Source organism: Macrobrachium nipponense, chromosome 6 (genome assembly GCF_015104395.2).
Source record: "Macrobrachium nipponense isolate FS-2020 chromosome 6, ASM1510439v2, whole genome shotgun sequence".
NCBI lineage: Eukaryota > Metazoa > Arthropoda > Malacostraca > Decapoda > Palaemonidae > Macrobrachium > Macrobrachium nipponense.
In genome coordinates, this window is record NC_061108.1 from 125634263 (window position 1) to 125661528 (window position 27266).

At 40.9% G+C, this 27266-nt stretch overlaps 2 protein-coding genes across 4 annotated transcripts in view; both read right to left on the reverse strand.

Moving 5' to 3' along the window:
* The window catches only part of LOC135216134 (phosphoribosyl pyrophosphate synthase-associated protein 2-like), a 166417-nt gene extending 156715 nt beyond the window's left edge, over positions 1–9702 (reverse strand). For all 3 annotated transcript variants that reach the window (XM_064251215.1, XM_064251213.1, XM_064251214.1), the window contains exon 1: positions 9552–9702. The gene's annotated coding sequence lies outside the window, so the exon portion shown is untranslated. The remainder of the gene's footprint in view (positions 1–9551) is intronic.
* Positions 9703–16703: 7001 nt separating this feature from the next.
* Positions 16704–23313, reverse strand: LOC135216738 (uncharacterized). The gene is made up of 2 exons (XM_064252206.1): positions 22805–23313; positions 16704–17849 (listed from the first exon to the last, which is right to left on the reverse strand). Exons 1-2 carry the CDS (start codon positions 23008–23010, stop codon positions 17129–17131), a joined length of 927 nt encoding a protein of 308 aa, XP_064108276.1. The 5' UTR covers positions 23011–23313; the 3' UTR covers positions 16704–17128.
* Positions 23314–27266: the final 3953 nt, after the last annotated feature.

The following is a 27266-nucleotide window of genomic DNA, read 5'->3' on the forward strand; positions in this document are numbered from 1 at the left end:
CGTCTCTCAGCAGTAGATGGTCATTCATGTATGCGAGAATCCCCGTTAATCAGAGACTTAAGTCCGTAATTTGTTGGGCAGAGATACGGTTTGTTATTCAATCAAAGCAGGTGAGAAAGACATAAACAACCGTCTATCTCAAAGCGGCAGCTGATACTGAAATGCCTCGGCAATTCAATACGCAGTAGCTGTCGCTGACTCGTCATCCTGAGTTGCCAAGTAATCCTTTCCACGAAGGAATGCGTTCGGCTAGAACCACCGAGCATAAAAAGATATGCCTCGAGCAATTATATTTATGCAAAACGAATTTCGGTAAATATAAAAGCTTAAATGGTGTTGTTGTGACAACACCATAAGTATATAAAATTGAAACTGGAAACTCATGGGAGGTTGCAGGCAACCCGGTTGCAGTTCAATTAGAATACTTTTCGTCTAAGTCGCAATCCGTAGAATAACCAGGATATGCGCCTACCCCTCGGGACCATTCAACTGCTTAGCAGAATCATGTCGCGAGGTTAATATACGTAGTAGTATTTGTAGGATTCTGAACAACGATCTCCATCCTAAATTCTTTCCTTCAAGAAAACAAAATAAGGATTGGAGATCGACCACCTTCGTTCTCTATTAAAGAGAGTGAAGGAGAAGTCTTCCTCGAAGGAAAGCTTCAATGGTGAACAGAATACTAAGACGATAGTTCCAGCCAAACTGGATATTCCCGTCCGTTCTTCTCTATTCCAGGTTGGTCGCCTACTGTGAGATAGTCTTCTTTCAGCAGCAGTCTTCTTCCTAATGCTAGAAATTCCAGGAATTCGAGCATAGGCGAGGTTCCCGATTATCGTGTAACATATCGGGGATTCTCGTCTCGCTCACTTTGGACCGTGGTCTCGCCTAAGTGTTTGGAGATCGTAAGAAACTCTAACACTCTGAATGCGCTAGAAATTCCGTAGAATTCTAAGCAGTCTGGCGAAACCCCCACCGAATTCGTCAAACGATATCGGCTGGTGGTCCTCTCGATTCCCGTAGAAATCGAGAATGGGGGCAGGATCCCTCCTCAACGACCGGGGCTTACGTCAGGGTAGGAACCGAAGGTCCCCCCTGGTAGCGCAGTCCCCAACGTGGGATCCTACAGAGAAATCTCTGTAGGATCCTTCCCCTTTCCCTCGTAGCCGTAAGGAGAGAGGGAATGGGGGAGGAATTGGATACTCGCTCGCCTTCCCAGTGGAACTAGCAGTTTGGAGAAGAGTAGGAGCAGCCATCGCCTTGCGCGATGGCCTCTCAGAGTCTGGGAAAACGTATCGTCAGGAGGGAAAACGTTTTCCCCGAGGAGGGTTACGAACTCTCACTGTAGGTAAGGGTCTGCCGCCACTGTGAACGTCGTCTGGGTGGGGCTGATCGACACCTGACAGGAGAGAGCCGATACCGTCCTCCGACTCATTCCAGTCCTCGTCGAGGTCGAAACCTCTCAGGAGGACCGAAGAGTATTTAAATACGGTGTCCGAAGACACGTAGAAACGCCGCTGTCGCAGTAGAGGAGGTGGAAGTAGCTTGATCGACCGGCCAGAACTGAGAGAGCCTCTTGTCCGGAGACGAGAGACTCTGGTTCAAGACAGAATCGGCAAGCTCCGATCGCGGCATACCCACCGTCGGTTTGGGTTCCCTCTCGGGCCCCAAAACGACTCGAGCAGAGACATGGGCTCTGCTGGTGAGAGCGGCGATCCTTCCCCCCACGGTCGTTGTGCTGACGAATCAGTGCAATAACCTGGGTAAAGTTACTCTGAATCTCGGAAGTTACAGCGTCTTGAGGAGTAGGACCGTCCAGTCCCTCCAACAAGAGCAGCTCCCAGGACCCTCCTCCTTCGAAGAAGGACCAGCAACAGATCCCTGACGGTTGCCTCCAATCACTTGCGCGTACGTCCTGGTTGGTCCTAAGACCAACCTGGCACGTGCGGCGTCATGACGGGATCGTGAGCGGCGCATCTCTCACGATCACTCCTATATACCTCGCTCTTCCTGGCGTATGCCGAGGAAGTTGAAGGTATCGGAGAGACAGAACTGACGCTACTCTCCCCCTGACGGTCGCCTCCAATCACTGCGCGTACGTCCTGGTTGGTCCTAAGACCATACGTGGCACGTGCGGCGTCGTGACGGGACGTGAGCGGCGCACCTCTCACGATCACTCCTAGCTACCCTCGCTCTTCCCGGTGTAGCCCGAGGAAGTTGAAGGTAGTGGAGAGACGACCTGATGCTCCCCCCCCGCTCGCTGGCAGGACCAGCGTACGTGGGGGGCTGCAGCCGATCACCAACCCGCGGTGGGGATCGATCTGCAGGCCTGGGCCGTGCCGCTCACCTGTGGCAGCGGCTCGACTGAGCACGTCGACCCCGGTCCCGTGCGTCAGACGAGCTGCTGCTGGTCACCGTATTCGCCCGGTCCCTGTGGGAGCGGCGGTCAGGTGACCTGCAGAGCTCGCTTTCGCCGTGAGACCGGTGAGCGTCCTCGCGGCACGTCAAAACCGCTGGTACCAGCCGAGGCTGGTACCGTCGGTCGAGGGGACCTGGGGGACCTCTTCCCAGCCTTAAAACCGTGGCCGGTCAGAGACCGTCACGTCCACCCGAGGTACCGGCTGGTCGCTGCGAGAGCGGCCGCTGGCCTGGCGAGAGTCACCTGAGCGGCTCTCGACAGTCTTCTGCTCCGTGCCTCGTCATGACGCTGAGCGAACTCAGGCGTCTTAACTTTGGCTGCACGGTCACCCGAAGGAGATCGTACACTCGGAACTTCTCGCGGACGAGAAACCGAGCCGGTACCTGGCTTAGCAGCAGAGCTGCCAAGACCAGGCGAGGTGTACCAACGGTAGCCAGCACACCCATTGGTCCCCGTCTTCTTCTTCTTCTCAGAAGGGGAGACGGGGCCCCGTTCCCGAAGGAACAGGAGGACCAGCAGAAGAACCCCCCCGTCACACCGGAATGTGACGAGCCCTTCGAAGTTCCCGAAGGAGTCTTCTTAGGGGAATAATAAAACACGGTTACAGCTGGTCGCTGCGAGAGCGGCCGCTGGCCTGGCGAGAGTCACCTGAGCGGTTCTCGCCAGCCTTCTGCTCCGTGCCTTGGTCTTGGCGCCGAGCGAACTCTGGCGCCGAAACTTTGGCTGCACGGTTCTCCCGAGGGAGAGCGTACACTCGGGATCTCCCCGCGAACGAGAGACCGAGCCGGAACCTGGCGTAGCGGCATCGCCGCTAGCACCAGCGAGGAAAGTACCAGAGCTAACCGATACTCCTCTGGGTCCCCGTCTATCTCTTCCATACGGAAGGGGGAGACGGGACCCCGCTCCCGAAGGAGCAGGAGGACCAGCAGAACCGGACCCCCCGTCCCACCGAGGTGGGACGGGCCCTTAGAAGTTCCCGAAGGAGACTTCTTAGGGGGGGGAGGCAGCCTTCTTCTTCTTCGGCTTATGGGCCTTAGAAGTCGAAGGGGAAGAGGCAGCAACAGACGAAGACGAAGATGACACCTTCATCTTCTTCGTCAGCTCACGGAGGACAGTCGTCAGGTCCTCCATCCAGGCCGGAGTCGGGCCTATTGCCGAAGCAACACGGCCCGACTGCACCTGTCCGGAAGGACCTGGGACGGGCCCCTGGGGAAGACACACCATGGGCAGGACAGCATGGGACAGGCGCAGGAACCAGAGGAGCGACAGGAACAGCAACCAGCTCAGGATCGGCAGGAACAGCGGCAGCGGTAAACACAGAAGGACAGCCAAGCCAAGTAGCGGAAACCAACATCAGCGACAGGTACGGCAGGCCCAGCCATCGCCTCGTAGAATCATCGGCAGCCACGTGGTACTGGCGGCCGGTCCAGGGGCGAGCTGCTGGAACAGCGGAAGTCTGGGGCAGGCAACACAAGAAAACACGGCGGCGGCGGCATACCCCTCCTCGGTACGGCGGCGACCGGCCCTAGAAGCGGCAGACGGCGTCACCGACACAGCATGGGGAGTGTAGACCAGCGGGGGGTAAGCAGCATAAGCGGCCGTGAAGGTTGTAGTGGAGACCACTCCAAGGTCACCGCCCCAGACCTCGCTAGACTTTTGCAGCAGATCGTGGATGCTAGGCACGCCCTGCAGCCGCAGTGGTCCATACCTGTCCAAGGTCGTCTCCCACGGATGTAGCACCTGCGGTAGCACAAACAGATTAGTAAGAGGGTTCCCTCACGCACGGGGGGGGATGACATGCCCCACCCCGAACGGAAGGAAGACCCAAAAACAAATAGAGGAAGCTGACGCGGGGGGGCAGGAAAGAAGACGAAGAATCGGATACCAAGGGAGTCGCGGGAGAGCTTTCCGACGACTTCTGGCAGACCTTCGCTTCTCCCTACCCCCGCACAGCAGTGAAAAGTAATATGAAAATGAAACAGAATACTGCACTTGCGATTCACTCATAGAACTTAAAGAGGGAAAAATCAATTCCCGGTAAGAGAAACTGAAACTGATCCATAATAATATGATGCTATCATAAATATATATGAAAATGAACAATACTGCACTTGCTATTTTCACTTTCACAGCAATAAATCGTAAGGATTAATTCCCGGGTAAGAGCGGAAATTGATCCAAAATTAAATTTGATGCAATTAATAAATGAAAATGAAAAGAAAACTGCATTGCGAATCCACTTTCATTGCATTCTATTCATACAAAATAAGAGGCTCTTGCCGAGCGCAATCAAGCTCTCGGCAACGAACGCACAGGGCAAAAATATAATGAAAAGAGTACTTACATTCTTTCAATTACACACTTTCGCAACAAAATACATGACTCGGCGCGAGTGCGCCCGCCCTCGGCACCGAGACATAATTCAAGGGTTCAATTCATGAAAAGAGCGGAAATCGCCGTCTCTACGGCGATAGCTCCATGTTGATTTCATAATTAAGTAATGAAATGAAAACAGTGTACTTACAGTTTCATTTTCAAGTCAAACCAACCATTAGTAGAAAACACAATATAAACAAAGCATACGACGATGAAGCGGGCAGAGAGCGATGACGAACACGTCCTTACACCCCCCGCGGCCGAAAGCAAAAGTGATTCTTCACCTCTCGGGCGCGCGGGCGCGCGCACGATCGGACAAGCAGTTAACTACCGTTCTCCCCTTGTTCGAAGCTTACGACCGTCCCAGCTGCCGCTAGTTACCTTCCTATTGTTAAAGGACCGAGGGTTTGTATTACGTATCGGAACAACTTAAAATTTGGCCTTAATTTCTAACTTTGGAGAAAATACTTACTTCGAAAGGAGAGTAGAGGTCTTTAGCTCCGTTTCTCACCAACAACAAGTCGCGACTGATGCCCATCTCGGGTGCGGACGGCTTATAATGTACTTTTTCGGAGGGTGGCAAACATTGATTGTAGGTGGCCTGGTTGGCCTGCCGTGGTAATCTACCCTAATTCACAATTGATGAAATAAAGAGGAAATGATTGTACTTACAATGATTACTCAACACAAACACAACCATATACTCAAGGGAAAGCAAACGACGAGAAGCGGGCAGAGAGCGTCGAACACACACATCTACTCGCTGTGAGGCCGAAAGCAAAAGTGATTTGTTTACCTCCCAGTCGCGCGCGCGCGCCTGTCGGACAAGCAGTTAACTACCGAACCCCTTGTTCGAAAGCTTACGACCTATCCAGCTGCCGCTAGTACCTTCCTATTGTAAAAGGACCGAAGGTTTGTATGCCGTGTCGGAACAAAAAAGTACATTATAACACGTCCTGACATCGGAGATGGGCATCAGTCGCGACTTGTTGTTGGTGAGAAACGGAGCTAAAGACCTCTACTCCGGTGTCAGGCCGCGTTATAATGTACTTTACTTGGGGTTGTACACATTGATCGTACATGGTCCACCCCTGTACCATGCGGTTTTTTACCCTAATTACATAAATTTGAGTCAGAATCGAGTTACTTTTTCAATAACGAATATTTTCAAATTAATCATCATAAATATGTAAAATATTGATGTTTTACTATTTATTTAAAAAATTATCGAAGTGCACTCTTCGTCGTCGTCTTCTACCAAAACAGTTGTTTACTAACAAACAAGCCGGTAGGGACCGTTTTCCGATTGTTGTGATGAAAGTGCCCCAGCGTCTGTGGGTACAAGTGGTGTGCGGATTTATCACAGGAAATGGTTAGTTTATTGACACAAGCGACTCCGCAAACATCGAGATGGCGTCAAGCTTCTAAAATATTCAAGTGTAAGTAAAAATTTCGAAAGCGTTTTGGTGAGATTTGCACTGTGTTGGACACCCTTTTCACTACCCTCTGTTTAATGCTTTAAATTTGGCCTTAATTTCTAACTTTGGAGAAAATACTTACTTCGAAAGGAGAGTAGAGGTCTTTAGCTCCGTTTCTCACCAACAACAAGTTGCGACTGATGCCCATCTCCGATGTCAGGACGCGTTATAATGTACTTTTTTTGGGATTGTACACGCTGATCGTACATGGTCCACTCTGTACCCTGCGGTTTTTTACCCTAAACATTTACCCTAAACATGTCACCACTTAAGTACATATTTACAGGGAAAAATAATGACTAATATAAGCCTGTGCAAGATTACAAGCGTTGGTCTCATCCTATAGCCACGGTACATGCTTCATTCCAGGATGAGCATCTAAGGAACTTCACGAAACTTGATCCTTCGAGTGGCTTGACATTTTGATTCGACAATAGGGTGAAACATCACGACAGGCCAACCCTCATCACGGTAGACGGGTCTTATTCACTCGATATTTAATTGGTGAAACATGAATACAATTGCAACTCTAAGCATACCATTTAAAAGACTCAAGTTTCGTCAACATATTGTGATATATGAAAGCCCCATACGAACTAAAATAAGCATGTGAGCTCTTCGTAAAATATGTTTTCAAGGCAGTTTTGAAATCCAATATGGCGGCTACGTTTTGCATGGACGGTTCTCATCAGTGACGGCCACCATCTTTCCCCAGCCTTCCCAGCACTCATTTGAACAATGTTAGCGTATGTATGTAACGTTTATTGATCTTACTCAAGATTGCAGTTGTAATCAGCACAATAAAACAACATTTTGTTGCCTATATTAGTGAAAGTATGAAACTTGTTATTCCCGGGGTTATGGTTGGAACTGAATTCATTCTTACCTTGTAATCGGCGGTTTTTATCCTTACTGCCATCACAACTGAAACTCCACAGTGCTTATTTGATTGTTATTATACACATTTTGGTCTCAGTTCACTCCACATTGCACTTTAAAAACAGTTGCTGTTCCTGGTTTCTAAGCGCGCGCGCCATAAACACAATTACGAACAGCAGACGACGACAGACGACGAAACTGCAAAGTTTTATTCCCTAAACTGTTTACTTTACTCGTTATTTAGTTTAAATTTACTTTGTTATTTAAAAATTTTGATTTAATTCATGTATATTATCCCTTTTTTGCAACCAAATTACCCCGAAAATTTACAGATATTTCTAAAGTAGATAAAATCAAATGTTTCTAACGTTTTCGTACATCTGGCTGCCGAAAACCATAGCGGAACGAATACGGAAAAGTGCAGAGGAACGACTACGTTTTTTTTTTTTTTTTGCTTTTTTGTTTTTGCTAGCACTTTTCATTGATTTCAGTCTTTATTAGTATTTTGAATTTCTTTAATAATCGTATGCCAGAAATAAATGTAACCTTTAATATTTGCAATGCTTTAATGTTTGCATGCTAAGAATGGCAAAATCATCGTTGCCACATTAGTGGAGGCTTCACACATACGCCGTTCCATTATTATAAACTGTTTCCATGAATTCTAGTTGTCATAGTAATGCAATAATGATAAATTGCTTTAATATTTATGTATATACTTCCAATACATAGCCTAATTTCACCAATTTCAACGTTTTGTGTGTAGTCTTATACCCAGTTTGGAGGGTCAACACATACCGAATGGTAACAGAGAGAGAGAGAGCCGAGAGAGGAGATGAGAGGAGAGAGAGACGAGACGAGAGGAGAGAGAGAGAGAGAGAGAGAGAAGAAGAGGGAGGCGGTGGAGGGGGGGGGCGGGAGGGGGGGGGGGTGGGGAGAGGGTAGGTGGAGCTTTATACACGTGTTTGTATCCATTTCTGCATAATGGAGTTTTTGTCTCTTGGTACAAGGAAAGTGTCGTTATTCTTTACGATTAGTGATTCACGATACCCTTATAAATTACGGCACTGGGTGTAATGCACTATAGCAAAATCTCGTTCTGTTACGAGTGTTCGTTACAGAAATAGGTATTGCCCAAAAACGTGCTTGCACTGTCTCTGAAACCCATAGTAGACATGCTGCTTAGGTTGGTCAATCCAAGTTTTTTATAACCAAGTATTTTTTACAAGCTAGAGCTATTGAATAAATTTGTATTTTTCTCAGTCAAAAACATATGCCCCTCAATGCTAACTTTCCTCTTTTTAACGACTTTCTGGTCATTTGCAAATTCGGCCCCATAATTTCTTATGGTGCGAAAACAGACAGAGGCCCATGGACCGAAAACGATTGCGTCACACTACGGCGATAATCCAGCAGTAAAACATCTTCATATATCCATAAAGTAAATAATAAAGATATATATGCGCATTACGATTAGTATAACAATTACATGTATAGCTGATAACAATCTGCATGAATAACTGGTAAACTGTTCTGCAATGACAGTTGAGTATAGCAATTATTTACAATAGGCTAGGTACGAAAGTCAAGATGTCGTGACGTCATAATACAGAACTTAAAAGAACGTTCTAATTCAGAAAAATAATTACTTAAATTTGAGTCAGAGTCGAGTTACTTTTTCAATAACGAATATTTTCAAATTAATCATCATAAATATGTAAAATATTGATGTTTTACTACTTATTTAAAAATTAGCTAAGAGCACGCTTCTCGTCATCTTCTACCAAAACAGCTGTTTACTCCTGGCTTGTTGTTGGTGAGAAATCGTGTTTCGATTGTTGTGATAAAAGTGCTCCAGCGTCTGTGGGTACAAGTGGTGTGCGGATTTATCACAGGAAATGTAAAGTTTGTTGACACAAGCGACTCCGTAAACATCGAGATGGCGTCAATCTTCGAAACATTTTTAGTTGTAAGTAAAAATTTCTAAAGCGTTTTGGTGAGATTTCCACTGCCGTGGGCGCCATTTTCAGTACCCTCTGTTTAAATCTTAAAATTTGGCCTTAATTTCTAACTTTGGAGAAAATACTTACTTCGAAAGGAGAGTAGAGGTCTTTAGCTCCGTTTCTCACCAACAACAAGTCGCGACTGATGCCCATCTCGGGTGTCAGGACGCGTTATAATGTACTTTTTCGGAGGGCGGCTAGGTGTTGATTGTAGGTGGCCTGCTTGGCCTGCTGTGATGTTTCACCCTAAATCATAGGTATAGGTACCTAACGGCAATATCTTCAAATTTAATGAACAATTAAGGCAACCTGACGTAAGTCATTACATGAAACCTATCAAGCAAGAAGCAAGTGCCAATTAAGGAAACATTGTTAATTCAAACTAACGATACCTACCGCAGAATTTGTTTATGAGGAAAAGGTCCTATCAGATTCGCCTGCGAATTCCTGCGTACCTAGAGCAAGTGTGTATAAGTAACAGAACCAAATATACTTAATCAGCTGTTTTCGGCGTTTATAAAACAAATAAGCATCGGCATAGTTATTCCAAATCGTACTGTATACGTCTTAGCCTGTTGCTATGAGCAATATGGGATGGAATCCTAAAGCCGGCACCTCTGAAAATTATCGATACCATCATCTTCACAAAATAATTAAGAAAAAAGCAAATGGAAACGGGTAATGTTTAATGCAAGTGCTACGTCCGGCATTTGCTAAAGTGCACATCACGTATTTTAGTATTGCGTCATTGATTTTATTTATTCTTTGTATCACTTCACTCAGTTAAATAAACAACAAAAGTAAGATCACATCACCAGAGTATGTGGTGTGTGCGCGGATACTTTTATCATCATAAATAATAAAAACAGTATGAATTCTGTGGAGTGGCAAAAAGTAATCTTTGCTGCAGCCTTCCTGTTGTCTGTGACTACATTAAAACTGGTTCAACAGAAGCTGGAAATCCTAGCTGAGGCCACCATATCGGCATCATCTTATTGACTTAATCTGCGTTGATTTTTGAAGATTGCCTTATTTGTCACCATCAGATAACAGAAGCTTCGCGTGGACCTTTGCCGGTTCGAAGTAAAAAAAAGAAGTTCACATTAAGAATATTTCTCTCTTTTCTTTGCGTTGAACAGTGTCAGAACGAACATTTTGAGAACACGATTAACACATGAGAAAACCTAGCATACGTTCATTGAGAACATTCATTTTGACTTCCCTTTATCTTTTCGGAAAAAAAAAATTCTGACGGTGAAGTACTATAGGTACATGTGAAAATAAGTCATTTGATAAAGTTTGGACGTTTTAAATTATTTAATTTAATACTTGTTTAAGAACCGAATTTATATTCATAAAGAAGGTAAATTTATCGTCTGCTGTATGAATAATTATGTAAATGCTAATGAAAGGCGTTGCCTTTATCAATATTTTCTTGGGGAACGTTTTACACTTTTTCCCTGTTGTCGTGACTCACTGAAGACAATTCTGAAAAAAAAAAATGCTGTACCAGACATAGGTATACAGCAGACTGATGATCGATCTCTGCATACGCAGGTGGTTGCCGCATGTTAAATTCGTCTCTCACCTGTACTCAGGTTAGAAAAACAATTCATACCGTCTGAGGTAGAACACATGATGCTTTGTCCCGCCTCATACCAGGTTTGCATCGGTATGCATGGTGATAAAACTTGTACATGCTTCAGGCCCTTAATTGCGCCCACGATACTATTTAGTATTCTCTATAAAAAAATACAAAGTTGTATAGATAATAAGACTGGAGAAATACTTAGAATTTTCTTATCGCCACGCGCTGTATGTTGTAATTTTTCCAGGTTCAAGGATTTGATCACAAATGCAGAAATCCCTTTAATTACCTATTTGAGAAACAGCATGGTCGACCATCTGCAGCAAAGACCGTTCATTCTTAATACCGAAATTAAGGATGACCTAAAGATTATCACGGGTCAAAACAAACTGAATAACTTGTGTACTAAATACCTACCATGACACTAAAAAGGCGGTTAGAAAAGCAAATCAGACTTTCATTGTTTCAATGAGATAATAACAGAACCACAGCAAGTCTAGAACAAATTCCATATAAGACGATCATTAAAACGGTTAATGATACTTCTGACAGAGAATGTCATCTTCCCTATTAAGTGCTTAATAGGATAACTTCAGTCCCTTGTGTTTACGTTAATGGAATAGGGAATGCCCAGAGTTATAGAAGTAAAAATACACGTACTTAGACGTAGTCTTTCTAAAAGATAAGATAAATCTTACGTAGGTACAACTGAAAAAAGCCTTCAACACAGAAAAAAAGCAACAACAAAAGCACATGAAAATTCTTGGTATTTCAATCATTTTAGTAGCACCGAGGTGCACTTTAAATCATTTATTGAAGTCCGTGTTGCTTAAAAACTCAGATCGCAAAAGCTGATCAAATAAGAAAACAAGAATCTGTCGCAAGAATCGCGGAAACAGAAAGAGAGGATGATGGCAGAATAATGGAAGGGGAGAGGAACAAATAAGTGAAGCAAGGGAGGCGCACGGCGGTTGAGAAAGACTGAAAACGAATCTCAAGTGAAGTGTTTAAGGTAACCAAACTACGGAGGTTAATTGCAGACGTCGAATGTAACAGAGCAAAAAAAAAAAAATGTTAAAGAAAATGAGACGGTCTGACTGTACAGTATCCGTAACGTAAGACGCTAAAAGGTTTGTTAGCATGAATGAAGGAATGGATCTGAGCTTGAAGTTGGTTTGGTCATGTAGAGAGAATGAAGAACAGCAGGTTTGTGATAAGTGTATACACTTTGAGAGTTATGAAGGTTGAGGAGAAGTGTAGAAAAAGAGTTAGATGTCGTGAAAGTGGTGTTGGATGTGAAGTATACCTCAAAATTCATGAAGGTTGGTTGCATATAGAATTTAGGTCAATGGCCAAGGTCATTTAGTGCTGAGACGTTAATTGACGCAATAAAAGGTATGAAAGGTGTAACAGGAGGAAAACCTCGCAGTTACACTATGAATTAAGTGTTGGGAGAGGGTGGAAAGCAATATGAAGAAAAATATGAAAGGAGGTACAATAAAAAGAACGAAAGGCGTTGCAGCTAGGGGCCGAAGGGACGCTGCAAAGAACCTTAAGTAATGTTCATGAAGGGGAAGGGGTTGTGCTAGATGTATGTGGGAAATTGAAAGTAATAGGGTTTTACAGGTGCGCTAAATGGAGGAAAAACTCGCAGTTGCACTACGAATCAATTATTAGGAAAGGGTGTAAAGACAAAAGAAAGAAAATATGAACGGAGGTACAGTAAAATGAATACAAGGGGACGCCGCAAAGAACCTTAAAAGTAATGCCTGTAGGCATCAGATGATGTGCTCTGATGGCACTACCCCGCGCGGAATTCAAGAATTAAAGAATAATGCTACTGTGTAGCTACACACACACACACGTAAAAGTTGTGTGTGTGTGTGTGTGTGTGTATAAATATAAACCTCCCAGTTCATAACTTCGAAGTTCTGTTTTAGAGCTCTAACACCAATAAGAAAAGTTAGTATAGCATTCACAAGTTCTAATGAGTAAAAACAACATCAGAAGACTCTGTTTCAGTGAGAGGGAAAAATAAAAACACACAACTCATAAACTCCAGCGCGAGAACTCAAAATGCAAGGCCAAAATGAACCAAAATTTGCAAGTGCGTCTCCTGGGAACTTCTGAAGTGCATTTGCTCACCGCCAGGGGAAAAAAAGGTCTCGAGTCTAGACTGTAATAAAAGATTCTTCTTCTTCTTCCAGCTAAGCAGACATATTTCACAATATTGAGAACGCAATTACCGAGACTTTCTTTTGGTTTTGAGTATCATTATGTGGATGGACTATTAAAGTAATTAATACAATTTTAATCAAAATGGTGTCTGGATGGCTTTATTCAAAACAAGAGTTAAATTTGTTTGCGTGGTGAATGCGAGGCTGTAGCCGAATGTTCCAAGTAAGATAGCAAGACTGAAGAGAGAGAGAGAGAGGAGCAGAAGAAGAGGAGAGGAGGAGAGAGAGAAGAGGAGACGAGAGAGAGAGAGAGAGAGAGAGAGAGAGAGAGAGAGAGAGAGAGAGAGATTGATTTCATATAACAAACAGATGTTACAACGACCACGGGTATTGACGTTGTACATTTTTACATACTATATTCATGGTCATATATGAATTCCGGTGTTTATTCATAAATGTAACCTACAGTTTGAACCTTTCTTTTGCACAGTTACCTACTATTTGTGTAATTCAAGTTGATAATTGTTTTGGGAGTGTCACATGAAATTTCCTTAGTGAAGACAGGAATATAGAGTTTAGGCCTAAGATCAAGCGCAGGTTCGGACCTATGTCACAATTCGGCGCTGGAAAGGAAATTGAGAGTAGGTAGGTTTGAAAAGTGTAACAGGAGGAAAACCTCGCAGTTGCACTATGAAATCAGTTAGAAGAGGGTGAATAGCAAGATGGGAGAAAGATATGAAGAGAAGTACAGTAAAAGGAATGAAAGGGGCTGCAGCTAGGGGCATAAGGGTGGCTGCAAAGAACCTTTAGTAACGCATACCGTGCACCCAATGAGTTTAACAAACGACGAGTTCATTCAAAGGATGGACAGAAACTGATTTACCGAGCCCTTGCCGTTGAAGCTCAAATTCGAAATGAGATGGGCACACTTGAATGACAAGTGATATAGCTTGGGGACTCAAAGCGTTGAAAGGAGTTTCGATTACGTTTGAACGCTCGTGTTCGTTGCCAAGGATGTTTAACCTAGTACTACATTTTGTTCATTTTGGTTTTATGTACAGGCAGGGACGATTCCCTCTCTGCAGTTCCTGCAGAATAGGAGTGTCGAGTTCTTTTTTAAATTTGCCTTTTTCTTGTATGATCTTCACTTCAGGTATAGTCTTGGTGCACAATATACAAATGCTCTCTCGCCTGGCTTACAATTGATTCTAGGTTCAAATAGCCTACATGCTTCATTCGCATGTCTTATTACAACCAGGGTGACCAGACGTCCCGTATATATGACATTTGTCTCGTATCGACCCTCCCCGGGACGCTTTTGGTCCCGTATTTTCATTATTTGAAAAAAAAAAAAAAAAAAAAAAAAAAAATACATTATACTAGTGAAATTTTGCAAAATGCGGGGTAAAGGCGGCCGCCCAAAATTGGCAACAGTGCTTGATTGCAATATTGTAATGCTTTGACACATGTAATGAACAACTGTTTGTAACAAAATCTACAATGAACGCGCTTTAAAACAAAAGAAAAGTCAGTGAAGTGGGTCCTGGACAATCTGGACCTAACGGAGGACGACTTTGCGCTGCCCGAGTCACTGCGTGCATAACTTCACGTAAAAGTTGTCAATATTGTTCAACTACCTCTCCAATGAAGGGGTCCCTTATTTCAATTTTCAAAATCTGGTCACCCTGATTACAACATTCATTTCAGGTCTAAATGAGCTAAGCAGTTTCTCATGCAAGTTGGTCCTAAAACCCATTCGAACGCCTGCGTTGATGGACAAAGATTTATAACCTTGAAATGAGTTCATTTGAATGGTGTTTTTACGTTGCATGGAACCAGTGGATATTCAGCAACGGGACCAACGGCTTAACGTGACTTCCGAACCACGTCGAGAGTGAACTGCTATCACCAGAAATAGGTATCTCTGATCCCTCAGTGGAACACCCGAGAATCGAACTCGCGGCCACCGAGGTGGCAGGCCAAGACCATACCGATCACGCCACTGAGGCGCTTTGAAATGAATTTATGGTGGGTTCGAAGTTCGCAAACTCGTGGTAATGGAGCTGAATGACAACTTCGAAGTAAAGTTTAAAAAGCATTTGGATATTAGGACTGCCCAGTTTATCCCTTGTAGGAACAAACATCGCATTCATCTTCACGAAGCTCCAAAGGCCATTTTCATGATAGACTTCTTAGTTTCCATTTCAAAAGTTCTATATAACCTTTCATTTTGTTCTATATCTGAATATTCCTTCTGAATCTCCAGATAAAAATGTGTTCCTTTACAACCGGCCTTTTAAGTTTTAAAATGACTGTTCTACTCTTCTCTATTGAGTTGGCCAACTCTTTGTTATCAACATATCCATCTTAAAAGTTTGTTAAATAACTATTCTCTACAGTTTACTGTATTCTATTTTTCCCACCGATGTTCTTTTCTAAAAATAATTTACTTTTCAATATTGTATCAAATTTGCTTCATCCAAAGATCTTTAGTTTTTGAACCGTCATGCGCACCTGTACTCTTCATTCTTCTTCTTACCAGTTTCTGCTGGTTTGTGTATTGGCCTAATTCTCGTAAACTGTTAGCAAAAACAACTTTTATGTGTTAGCTTTGCTAAAGAAAGTAGCGTGAAATTAATTCACACGGATCCATACAAAGGCTGAAAAGTTAACGAGTGTAACTTTTTCATTGCCAAACTGACCTTTGCCAGTAACGCACGTCGAACAATGTGTAGACACTGTAACTGCATGTTCATATGACCAACAAAGCTAAATAATGTGCAATTTTTTTCTTATCTATATGATCAAACTCTGCACATACTAAATTATGCCCACCCTCTCTGAAATAAGTGCAATAACACAAGAAATTTCGAAATTTGTTCTCTGTATTCTATCACAGACTTGCAATATATATATATATATATATTAATATATATATATATATATATATATAGTTTTGTTTGTAATGGCGTTTTTACGTTGCAAGGAACCAGTGGTTATTCAGCAACGGGACCAACGGCTTTACGTGACTTCCGAACCACGTCGAGAGTGAACTTCTATCGCCAGAAATACACATCTCTAAGACCTCAGTATAATATATATAATATATATATATATATATATATATATATATATATATATATAATTTCTACATTAGGCAGGTTCCCTAACAAGGCAAAGTTTATACTATTGAAAAATGGATGACCCTCCATTGGTTAAAACTGCCAAAATTTATTGTATACACCTGCAAAGACGATTTACACCGAGCCACTCACCTCCTCTAGAAAGCGCTTTCCCACCATCTAGCCAGCACCAAGGTATATAGTATAACGGACTTGGCTAGCACTATAGTTACTACGTCTTCCTCTCCTCCTCCTACTGACACTTTAGTCATTTTAACGTTTAAACCATACTAAAGATCCCACTTAAGAATCAGGCGCCAATCGTGCTCAAAAGCTGCTAATGACTGGACAGAAGGATATACTTACGTCAAATGAATCTTTAGAAAACAATAAAAGTACTAATGTTTGTTTGTATGGTGTTGTTACGTTGCATGGAACCAGTGGTTATTCAGTAACGGGACCAACGGCTTTACGTGACTTCCAAACCACGTCGAGAGTGAACTGCTATCACCAGAATTACACATCTCTCACACCTCAATGGAATGCCCGAGAATTGAACTCGCGGCCACCGAGGTGGTAGGCCAAGACCATACCAATCACGCCACTGAGGAGCAAAAGTACTTTTGAATTATCACCTTACTTGGGTATATTATGACAAATATTTGTTTAACAACCTTTTAATGAACGTAGGATGCAACTGGTAACGGCTGGTCTCATATGAAAGCGATTATTTGATTAATAGATCTTTGTAACAGTTCCATAACATGCTTATCTATCACAAAATTTATGATTGCATACTGATATACAATTAAACAAGATCACAGACTTAAATGTTGCGTGAACAAGATTCAGTAACAAAACTGTTTGATTCTTAAAATATCGCTAAATTCCTTTAATTTCAGATTTGAAATGTATTGACTATTGTATGCTTATAGACCACAGAAAGTAATGTCATCAAATTCATTGAAGTATAACTACCTACGTACCATATCTTGACCATCAAATTCAACGTACCAACCCTCCAACAAACAAAACCCGCTGAAATTAAACAGACAACAACATAAACATCACCAACAACATAACAGATCAAAATGGTTCGTCGAGCAAGTGCTCCAACTCATCGAAGGTTTTGGCATCCAGACTGGAAGGACTTCGAGCATAATTAAGCTCAGAGTTTTTGACCAGGGGTTTGAAAAACTTGTAGTGGTGTCGCATCCTCTTGCTCTTGTCGTGTGGGATCGGAACTGGGGTTGATGTAACGGGTCCTCCTGTGAGGGGGGAAGGCGTGTCTGAATTACTGGCGTGGTTCTCCTGCAGACTCTTGTTGAGGTCATCCAGAACTGCGATCGTCTTAGAAATCTGCAGATGTAGCTGTGACGGTCTGTTCACCTTGATAATCGCAGCGTCACTTTCCACAGCAACGTCGTTTGAGCTGGAATTGATAACAGTCGACAGGCTGGAGACAGAGAAACTCCAATGGGCCTCCGGGAAATCAATAGGACTCAGGCACGAGGTCACTTCTGAATGTCTCCTCCTCCTCCTCTTCTTTTTAGTAACACCTCGGACGTGTTGGACGCTATTCGAAGGCGCCCAAGAAACCTTCCTCTTGGGGAAAAACAAATCGTCCTTAACCCATGCCAAGTCTTGTTCGGACTTCGACCGGCGAGGGTTATAAGTCCCAGGGCTATTTTTCAGGAAAACGCTAGACGTCAACAGCTGATTAGGACCCAATGTCTTTATTTTGCTCTCCTCGGGTGCACTGGAAGAACTCACAATTACTTGCGGGTCATCAATGTAATGATCAAATCTGGAAGGAGAAAAATGTTGTATATATTTTTTTTCCGGTCAACAGTTACAGGCCTCAAAGTATATGAAAACAACGAATGAAAAAAGGTGCCGTTTGTGTTAGCAAAGAGGTAGGTAGGCTATGAATAGGCAGTAGAAAAATAATTGTAAACAAGAGATGGTTCACTTTTCGTTTAGTTTGGATGGCCGTGTCTGTTCACGATTTTCGAACAATACCAAGCGTTTCGCAGACAAATGACCTTATGACCGCAATGGATCGGGTTTTATAAAAAAAGACACCAAACACTAAAGTGAATTCATAATCTCTTTAGGGGAAAATAAAACCAAAACTCTTGACGTGATGGAAAATCGTCCGGCTCGGCCAACCCTTCCAGTGATTATGAAATTCAAGAGCGAAATAAAAAAAGATTGAAGAGTTTCTTTCCAGAGAGAGAGAGAGAGAAAAAAAACGGATGCATGGTCCATCACGATAATTAAAACTGAATAATCTTGCAACGGGAAGCGAACTAACCACTGGAATAATTCCAGAGAAAAGAAGCAAAAAAGAAGCAATCTTTTCTCTCGTGGTAAAAAAATAAAGGCAGAGAAAAAATATACAGAACAGAATTATGGAAACAAGTCATATTACACGTGGGAACATCATAAGGATACAAGAGACATCAGTGAATTGTTCAGCGTTATGTATATAAATTAGAATAGTAAACTCATAGCTCTGTGGTTAAGGCACTCGATAACGGGAGATGGGAACAGGCTTATTCGGACCATGTACTGGCTCATTCGGACCTTTATCCAGGCTTATTCGGACCTTCATATATTGGCCGATTCGGACCTAATATGCAGTGGTGGCTCCTGGCTATCATTCATAGGGCTGCTGTTACATAATTTATTTTTTTCAATTCCTTGATATTAACTCCATAAATACACATTATATAGTACACACACACACACACACACACACATATATATATATATATATATATATATATATATATATATATATATATATATATATATATATATATATATATATATATATATATATATATATATATATATATGGCACTATAAACAATGCCGAAAACTTAATTTCTTCAAGTTCTGTTTTTCTTGGGCTATGACTGATTACAAATGGATGATTACCCTAATCAAATTTGAAACTGTAAACAAAACCGGAAAAAGTATTAAAATACTAAAATTCAAAGCAGTAACTTTCGGCAGCAGAGAGACAGGCGGAAAATTGAGAGTATGAGGTTACATAAAAATATTAAGTTTATGTAAACTAAGCGTAGCAAAATAAAAATCATTAAACCATTAAAAAGAATAAAAACTCGAAAACAAAGACATTATGATAGTACAAAACTGAGTATGATAGTAAAATAAAATAACATAAGCCTATATAAAACAAAAGGACTAAAAACACCCACCTATAAAACACAGACTCATCCATACACATACTACACTCCCTCCCTCCCCTCTCTAACTGAGGAAGGCAGCAGAATCGCTGCCGAAAGCTATTTTGAATTTTAGTATCATTGACATTGTGGTTATTTTTCCCATTCATTGCAACTCACCACTGAGTTGATTATTCTGCATTACATTACATATCATTAGTATCGTTACTAATTTGATCACTATCACTAATACTACATACTGATTAGGCTATTGACGAATTTCAAATCACACCTTTGCCCTCCAACAGCTAGGCTAACACTGCTCGAAAGGGCAGTGCTCCCATCACCCCTACGTGCGAGCTGGCTACATTATCAACCTACTTGCAAAATAAGAACTGCTGAGCACCAGCAGTTAAACATAGTTTCATTTTTTTCACAAAAACAAGAGGATGGTAATCATTTTTAAAGGATTATTGATAATCTATACTTAATATCTCATACCCTATTATATATTCATAATTTTGCGCATATATATTATGGAATCTTTAGGGGGTGCTGCAGTTCCACAGTGCCAGCTGACGAGCCGCCACTGCTAATATGTCTATCATGAAAATATATTGGGGAAAAAATGGAAATCCACTCCTCTCACGTTTCTAGGACCATTTACTTCGTAGTTACATATTGCTCTAATTTTTAAAATGGTTCATGTAAAAATAAAGCCCGAACTCACCCGAAATAGCCCATAGTATATATGTGCACATTTCTTCAGTAGCTGACCAGTTATTTTCCTTTAATTCTAGTCCTCCCACAGTTTCATGACACGCCCTTTTAGTACCTTGAACTCTTTAATTTGCCCTCTTTTACAAGCTTAATTCACCTGATTCGGTATTTCCTTTGCCTCTAAGTATATTAAAGATATAAGTGAATAAGATGCGAGGTTACTTTTTTGGCTTTTTTTGTTCAGCTCAAGATCCAACCTCTCCACATGGTTTGACCTAATACTGCGCCCAAACACTGACCAGTTCTCCCTTTTTCCACACCTGACTCTGCAACCACGTTAGGTCAACATAATCCATAAACTCTAACTGGCCCAATGACACCCACCTTGGCTGAAAGTTCAAAGGTTTCCCTAATATCATGGCTATAATATAAAATTATTAGTATTGGTCCAAATCACCCAAAACAAAGGTCCGAAACAGCCTAGCGAATGGTCCGAATCAGCCAAGACTAAGGTCTGAATCTGATCCGAATCAGCCTGCAGACTCGATAACCTAACGAGATCTAGGCTTAGTTCCCAACAGACGCTGTGCAGATTTGGGTTTAAGTGCTTTAAAACCTATTTACCACCAAGTCAAGTGTTGATAAACCTTTGCTGGGAGAAAATGACCTTTTAAACGGCAGATGGGCCTCTTCACTTGAGACTGAAGGAAGTGGTTTATTACATGCCAGATGTTGATATATGATGATGTGAGTAAGTTGACGACCAGGGTTGTAAAGTATGTTTGACTGATGAAAATTTGACAAACAAATAGGTAAGGAATAGCTATTGCACTATGTCAAGTGCTTATTGGGGCAACATTACTCTTGTGGAACGTCTGTGCGGCATGGAAGTCATCAAATGGCTATAGGGGCAAGGAGTTGTTTAGTACAAGTGATGAAGCTGGTTATTTTTGCTCCTTTTGGGGCAGATACTGCCTGAGAGGTAAAGCCTTCTGGTTTCACACACACACACACACACATATATAATATTATATGTGCGTGTGTGTGTGAGAGAAAGGGAATATAATTTTATGCGTGCCTTACTCTTTAACTTTTTCGTAACACGCGGTAAGACAAGTTGATTTTTCAAACTGATTACAAATGAGGAACCTGAGAACTACAGTATGTAATTACCAAATGTAAATCTTATGGTTTCGGCTAAGAGCATTTCTGCTAATTTAGCTAACCAATCAAATATTTTCAAACTATTTTTAATGTTTTACACTTTTTGCTAAATTGGACATGGCAGTCTACAGTAGTATTAGCTTGGACTACTTACCCTAGGTTAGGTTAGTTAATTTAATGACCCATCACAGTATTTCATTCTGCTACTTTGTTAGGGTAGGCTGGGGTCCTGTGATGGCAAACCTGTCTGAAAAAACATGGTTCATGTCCTTAGGCACAAAATACATTATAAATAACATAAAATTTACCAGGATGGCTACAAGGATCCATGCTAGCCTTACCTTGCGTAACCTAACCTCGGATGCCAGGTCCTAATCAAGACTCCAATGCGCCTTAGGTTGCATAAGGTTAAGATGCATCGGTGTAAATTGCTTATCAACATTTTTGTTCTTTTGTAATGTGATGTGTGTTGTGATTAGAAATAATGAGGGACAAGAGTCATGTGTTTTTCAGACTGCGTATCTCGTGGTATATGCATTTTTTATCTACATTGTGTTGGTGCACTTAACGCATTTTTTTGGCTAAAATCTCTAAAATAAATAATTAGGTAAAGTAAAATAACGGCTTACCACTTCGATTACCATAATAATTGTTGCTACATATATAGGCTAAGGGATGAAAAAAAAAACACACACAAAAGCTGGTTTTTGCATGGTCCAAATTATGTAACACGAGATATGGGGACAGGAAAATACATCGTTTATGTAGCATATGCCGAGATATTAAAATATTTTAAAATTGCAGTCATTGACCAGCCCCTCATTTTATATAAATAAATAAATAAATATATATATATATATATATATATATATATATATATATATCAAAGTTAAACACTGTATCCGTGTTCCAATATGTTGTAGGAAGCCCACTAAAATTTGGAAAAAATTAAAAATTTTTATTTAAGCTTTCGGAGAGTACATTCTCTCCCTCTTTCAGAAAGAGAAAAAAAATTACATAAACTTAAAACAACGGTCAAGGTAAATGAGGGAGAGGAATGTACTCTCCGAAAGCTTAAACAAAAAACTTTTCAATTTTTTCCAAATTTTAGTGGGCTTCCTACAATACAATATATATATATATTATATAATATACATATATCTATATATGTAATATATAATAATATATTATACAGGCATTATTATATATATATATATGGAACCAGGTATTTGGACGTGGCTCAATTCGGGACCTTTGTCCCAGGCTTATTCGGTGACCTTCATATGATTGGCCGATTTTTCTATGCAGTTTTACCTCCTGAACAAGAATTTTAAGTGACGACTGTAATTAACTCCCAGGGGCTCGTACTGAACACGGCGAAATACATTTGACGCCCCAATTCCTGGTGGCTTTCGTATTCGCGGGGACGAACGATGCGGAATGCTTATATAGAAATACCCATTGCTATAATATAGAATTATTAGTATGGGTCCGAATCAGCCAAGGTCCGAATAAGCCTGCATCCATATATATATATATATATATTATATATATATATATATATATATATATATCATATAATGATACACCAGCTAATCTCTGGACATAACTACACCACGGAATATATTCCCTTAAAATCTATTCTCCATCAGGACAAAGTGATAATAGCGACGAAAATTACCTTGTGGCTTGACGCGATGTGGCGGGTCCCCTAATATATCTCCAGACTAAGCACAGGACCACGGCTAGGACCGTTACCACCGTTGATATGAGCAACGCAATAGGCCAACGTATACCCTTTCCTATAGTTGTTTGTAGGTATAACGAATCTGCTGTGCTTTTTGACCCTGATCGTATGATCTTCAGCAGATAAGATTCCGAATCCATGGCTGAAAGCTTGCGGTCTCATCGAAAATACGAAATTAAAAATAGGTCTAGACTTAAGGGTAATAGAATATAAACCAGTGGCTTATATGTACTATTTGCAAGCCTTAAAAGCAGAGTTCAGTTTGAAACCTCTATTTTCGGAGATATACCTCGACGTTGTACAAAATCCAAGCAGATTATAGTCAGACAACCAACAACAGCGCACTCTTTTAAGCCAGCAACAACTGATATGACCGAAGTTTCGTCGACTTCAGAAGTGGAAGGTCCAAAGGCTTGCACTGAATGGCGCGAACGTTTTAGCCAGTCACAAACTAAAATATTCAAATATCGGGCGGCGATTGGTTCGTTGTTCGTTTAGAAGTTTGCGAAAGCAGGAGACATTTAGGGTTGGCAAGATTAGAGTGACATACCTCGACAAATAGTCCTCAAAAGACTGCAGCTAACTTCTTGAAACTGGTCTTTATATATTTATATAAAATATTGCCAATACTAGAAGACTTAAGATGTAATTCTGTGATTCAAAGGTATGGTTTATAAGCCAATCCGGACGATGGAATTACAAAAACCAAGATTTCTTTGAGTAATTAATTAGCAATTAACAAATTCAATATTACAGTTCTGTAAATGAAATGGGGTGTCGGTCACATGTTAGCAATGATCATAAAAGGTACTGGACTGGACTGCCCCCTCCCGATCTTTTACGTACATTTTTGTTCGTGACAGGAAATAAAACTATAAGGCACAATATATTGCAGTGATCGTTGATCTGAAATCGGTGTATTGTGCCTTAAGACGATTGAGAGTATAGTAACATATATGATGATATAACATTAAAGGGAATTATAATAAAGACTACATCGTTATTAACCAATTCTAGATGGTTGCTAGTATTCCCCTATCCAACAGTGTTGTCTCAAATCAATTACTTTTTAAAAATTTATTTCTAATCAAGTGTTGCTGAAAAGGTGCACGAAAAAAAGCCATGAAACTGATATTATTGACGGAACACGTGTAACACATATTTTGATTCTGACTCGAGGCATTCAGCACCCTTTTATAAAAGCTGGCTTTAGGAGCAAGAGCCCGTGCCTATATTTAGCTGCCTAAATCTAAACTAACGAACGATAGCACGTCTCCGATCTGTTCATGAAAGAAATTTTTTATTTTTTTTTTTCTGAGTAATCAGTATGATTTACTTCTCTGCTGGCAGATTTCAGAGCTCATATATAGGTCCTGCTCTACAACGTTTTAACGCGACGAAGACCCATGCAAATCCAACTCACTAACCGGTATGACCCAGAATTGACTGAACGAATGACCTAGCTTAGTCTGATGACCTTTGATATTGTGACACTGCTTCGCTTTCATTGATCGACTCCACTGCTTCTTGAGGCATACCGTAACCATGACGACATTAGTACTATGTGCTCCACATCTTAACAAATTCAATTTACACTTCATTTTCCACCATTCATCGCTGATCTTTATCTACTTACGTATATATCTTGCGATCCTTTCTTTGATAGCTTGCTCGCTTCTAATTTACTTAACTTTACGCAGATAGCTAAGAGGTAAATTATAGACAGACATTTCGTTGCTACTGTAGTAAACGGTCTACCTGCGTGTTTCTACACTGTTTCGCCGAGTTTAGTACGAGCCCATCGGGGATCAAATGTCCCTTAAGTGCACTTGATCACATATTATCCCCGAGGGGCTAGTCCTATATATTTGATCCCCTAGGTAAACCGCTTACCATGTAGCACAAAAATTTCTTCCTAGAGTAAAGAGACCATTCCCATGTAGAGACCAAAGACAAGTAATACGTGGCATTTGGTTAAGGCATCTGCGATCTATATCTATGGTCCGATCTTGAGGAGGTGGTTAACTTGACAAATATTACTCTGGGTAATATTACCTGTAGGAAAATGCGCACTATATTGGTAAACGATTTAGTTTTATAGTCTAAATCATTTTGCGCACAGGAGTTTGCACATTCCTTCCCCACAATAGGTCTTGCAATCTTGGACAAAACTAGAGACCATGCCTTGTAAGAAATCAGCTTATCATAATTTTACCGTTATTATTTGCTTCAAATTACACACACACACACACACACTCAGACGCAGAGAGGAATTAATATTTTTAGATATAAAGAACTCCAACTCATTTGTAAAATCTGGGTTCCAGATTTGATGTCCAGCAACGGAATTAAACCTTAGAGTAGACAAAGGAAAGTTTCTAGGTGAGTAAACTATTCAAAATAGGAAAGACCAGAAGATACTCTAAAGTGAGATACTCTAAAGTTGCAACTATAGTTATATCGATCTGTTTCTGTATGTCTACTGTAACCGTTTTTCTTAGCCTGTATGGATTGGTGGATGTATGTATCCGTCTGCGCACCTGTATGCAGTATCCGATAACCTTGTCATTTATATTGTTTATGTTACAGTTATGTGTCAAAATATCTAACCGTTCTGTCCCCGCCCCCCCCGCCTCTCTCTTTCTCTCGGTCTATTTAAACACGCAGCTTTATTTCTCACGAGGAAACCAAATCGTCGTTATGCAAATAAATAAAAATAGTTAAAATTGCCAAGTCAAAATGAGAGTTGAGTCTCCTCCGGGACATTTTCTTCTTTGGAAAGAAAAGAGAAATTCCGGAATGGAAAATGCGAACGAATCTCAAAAAAAGAGCCAGCAGACATCCTCTGGCAAACATCCTAAAGCAAACAGACGCTAGCGAACGACCTTATGGCACATCAGAACGTTGTAAACCGGGAGGGGAAGGATCTGCTTGCTTGCTTGCTTGCTTGCTTGCTTGCTTCTGCAAGCCAGCCTCAAGTGGGTGTGTTTTACTGCGTCCGCCAAGTTCGGAATTTATCCCTCATACGTGGGAGTTACTTACGGGGCTGAAGGGTTGTACGGGAGACAACGACGCCGAAGTTTTGCTGGAATCTGTTGACCGCTTTGTCTTTATTATATCTGCAGCGCGGGAGTTTGGGAAAGCTGTTCCTTTTTCGATGTCGGTCGTTAATTCTGTTGTTTATGGTATACGGAGAATGGTGTTTAAAAGGTATAGGCCTAAGGAACATAATTTGGATTTCTTGTTTATATTATAAAATGCAATATTAAGATAGATTAGAGATAAAACTCAGTATCATTTCAAGGATTTTAGTCACATAGCACTCATTCACAGGTAAACAAAATAAAATAACAAGAATCAAGCGAATTAATAAATTAAGGAACTATTTCTTTAACACACAATACCATTTAAAAATTGTGAGATAAGCAAAAGAAAACCGTTTTTAGCGGAAGAATACCAAATGTGAGGATTATCCTAATTTGTCTTTTTTTCTGTATTATATTACCTCTTTCATTTATAGGGGATTAAATCTAAGAGCTTAAACTTCTGGTTTTCAGTCGTGGCTGAGCGGTACTACAGCTCTCAGTTGAATTTCACAACGCTCTAGTTCCGACCGGCCTATTGCTGACCAGTCAACCCACTTGTAAATTGGTACCTGCTGGGATCAAGGTAAGGGCGTAAGGCTAGCAACTCCATCCCTTTGTGAGAAACTGGAAGGTATTCCCTTCTGGGGTCAACCTGTTGTGACGAGAAGTGTGGTGATTATATATATAATAATATATTATATATATATCTATATATATATATATATATATAATATATATATATAACTATATAACTAGTTGATATGAGTAACTTTAGTGCTTTATATATATCCTTTAAATTTAGCAAGCAAATTTTAATTTTCTATTTTACAGATGTAAATTATTATTATATTACAGACTGATGATGTGTCAGGATGGCACGAAACGTTTCTTAATAAACTCCTATTTAGCTTCTGATTTCGATTGCCCTACTGATGACTATATATATATATATATATATATATATATATATATTTATGTGTGTATATATATATATTTATATCAATATAATATTTATATAATATATTTATATATATATATATATGTATGTATGTATGTATGTATGTATGTATGTATGTATGTACGTATATACACATACACTCCACATTTCTTTATCATATTCTTCCGTTTTCACACTGGTATTTTTTTTCCCTGTATGTCCTTTCGTCTCTTTCCAAAAGAATAAATGCCCATTGATAATAATAATAATAATGATAATAATAATAATAATAATAATAATAATAATAACAATAATAATGCAGGAGTAATCAGAACCTGAATTATCCATAATTGGGTTTTGAGGCTTCTCAGAG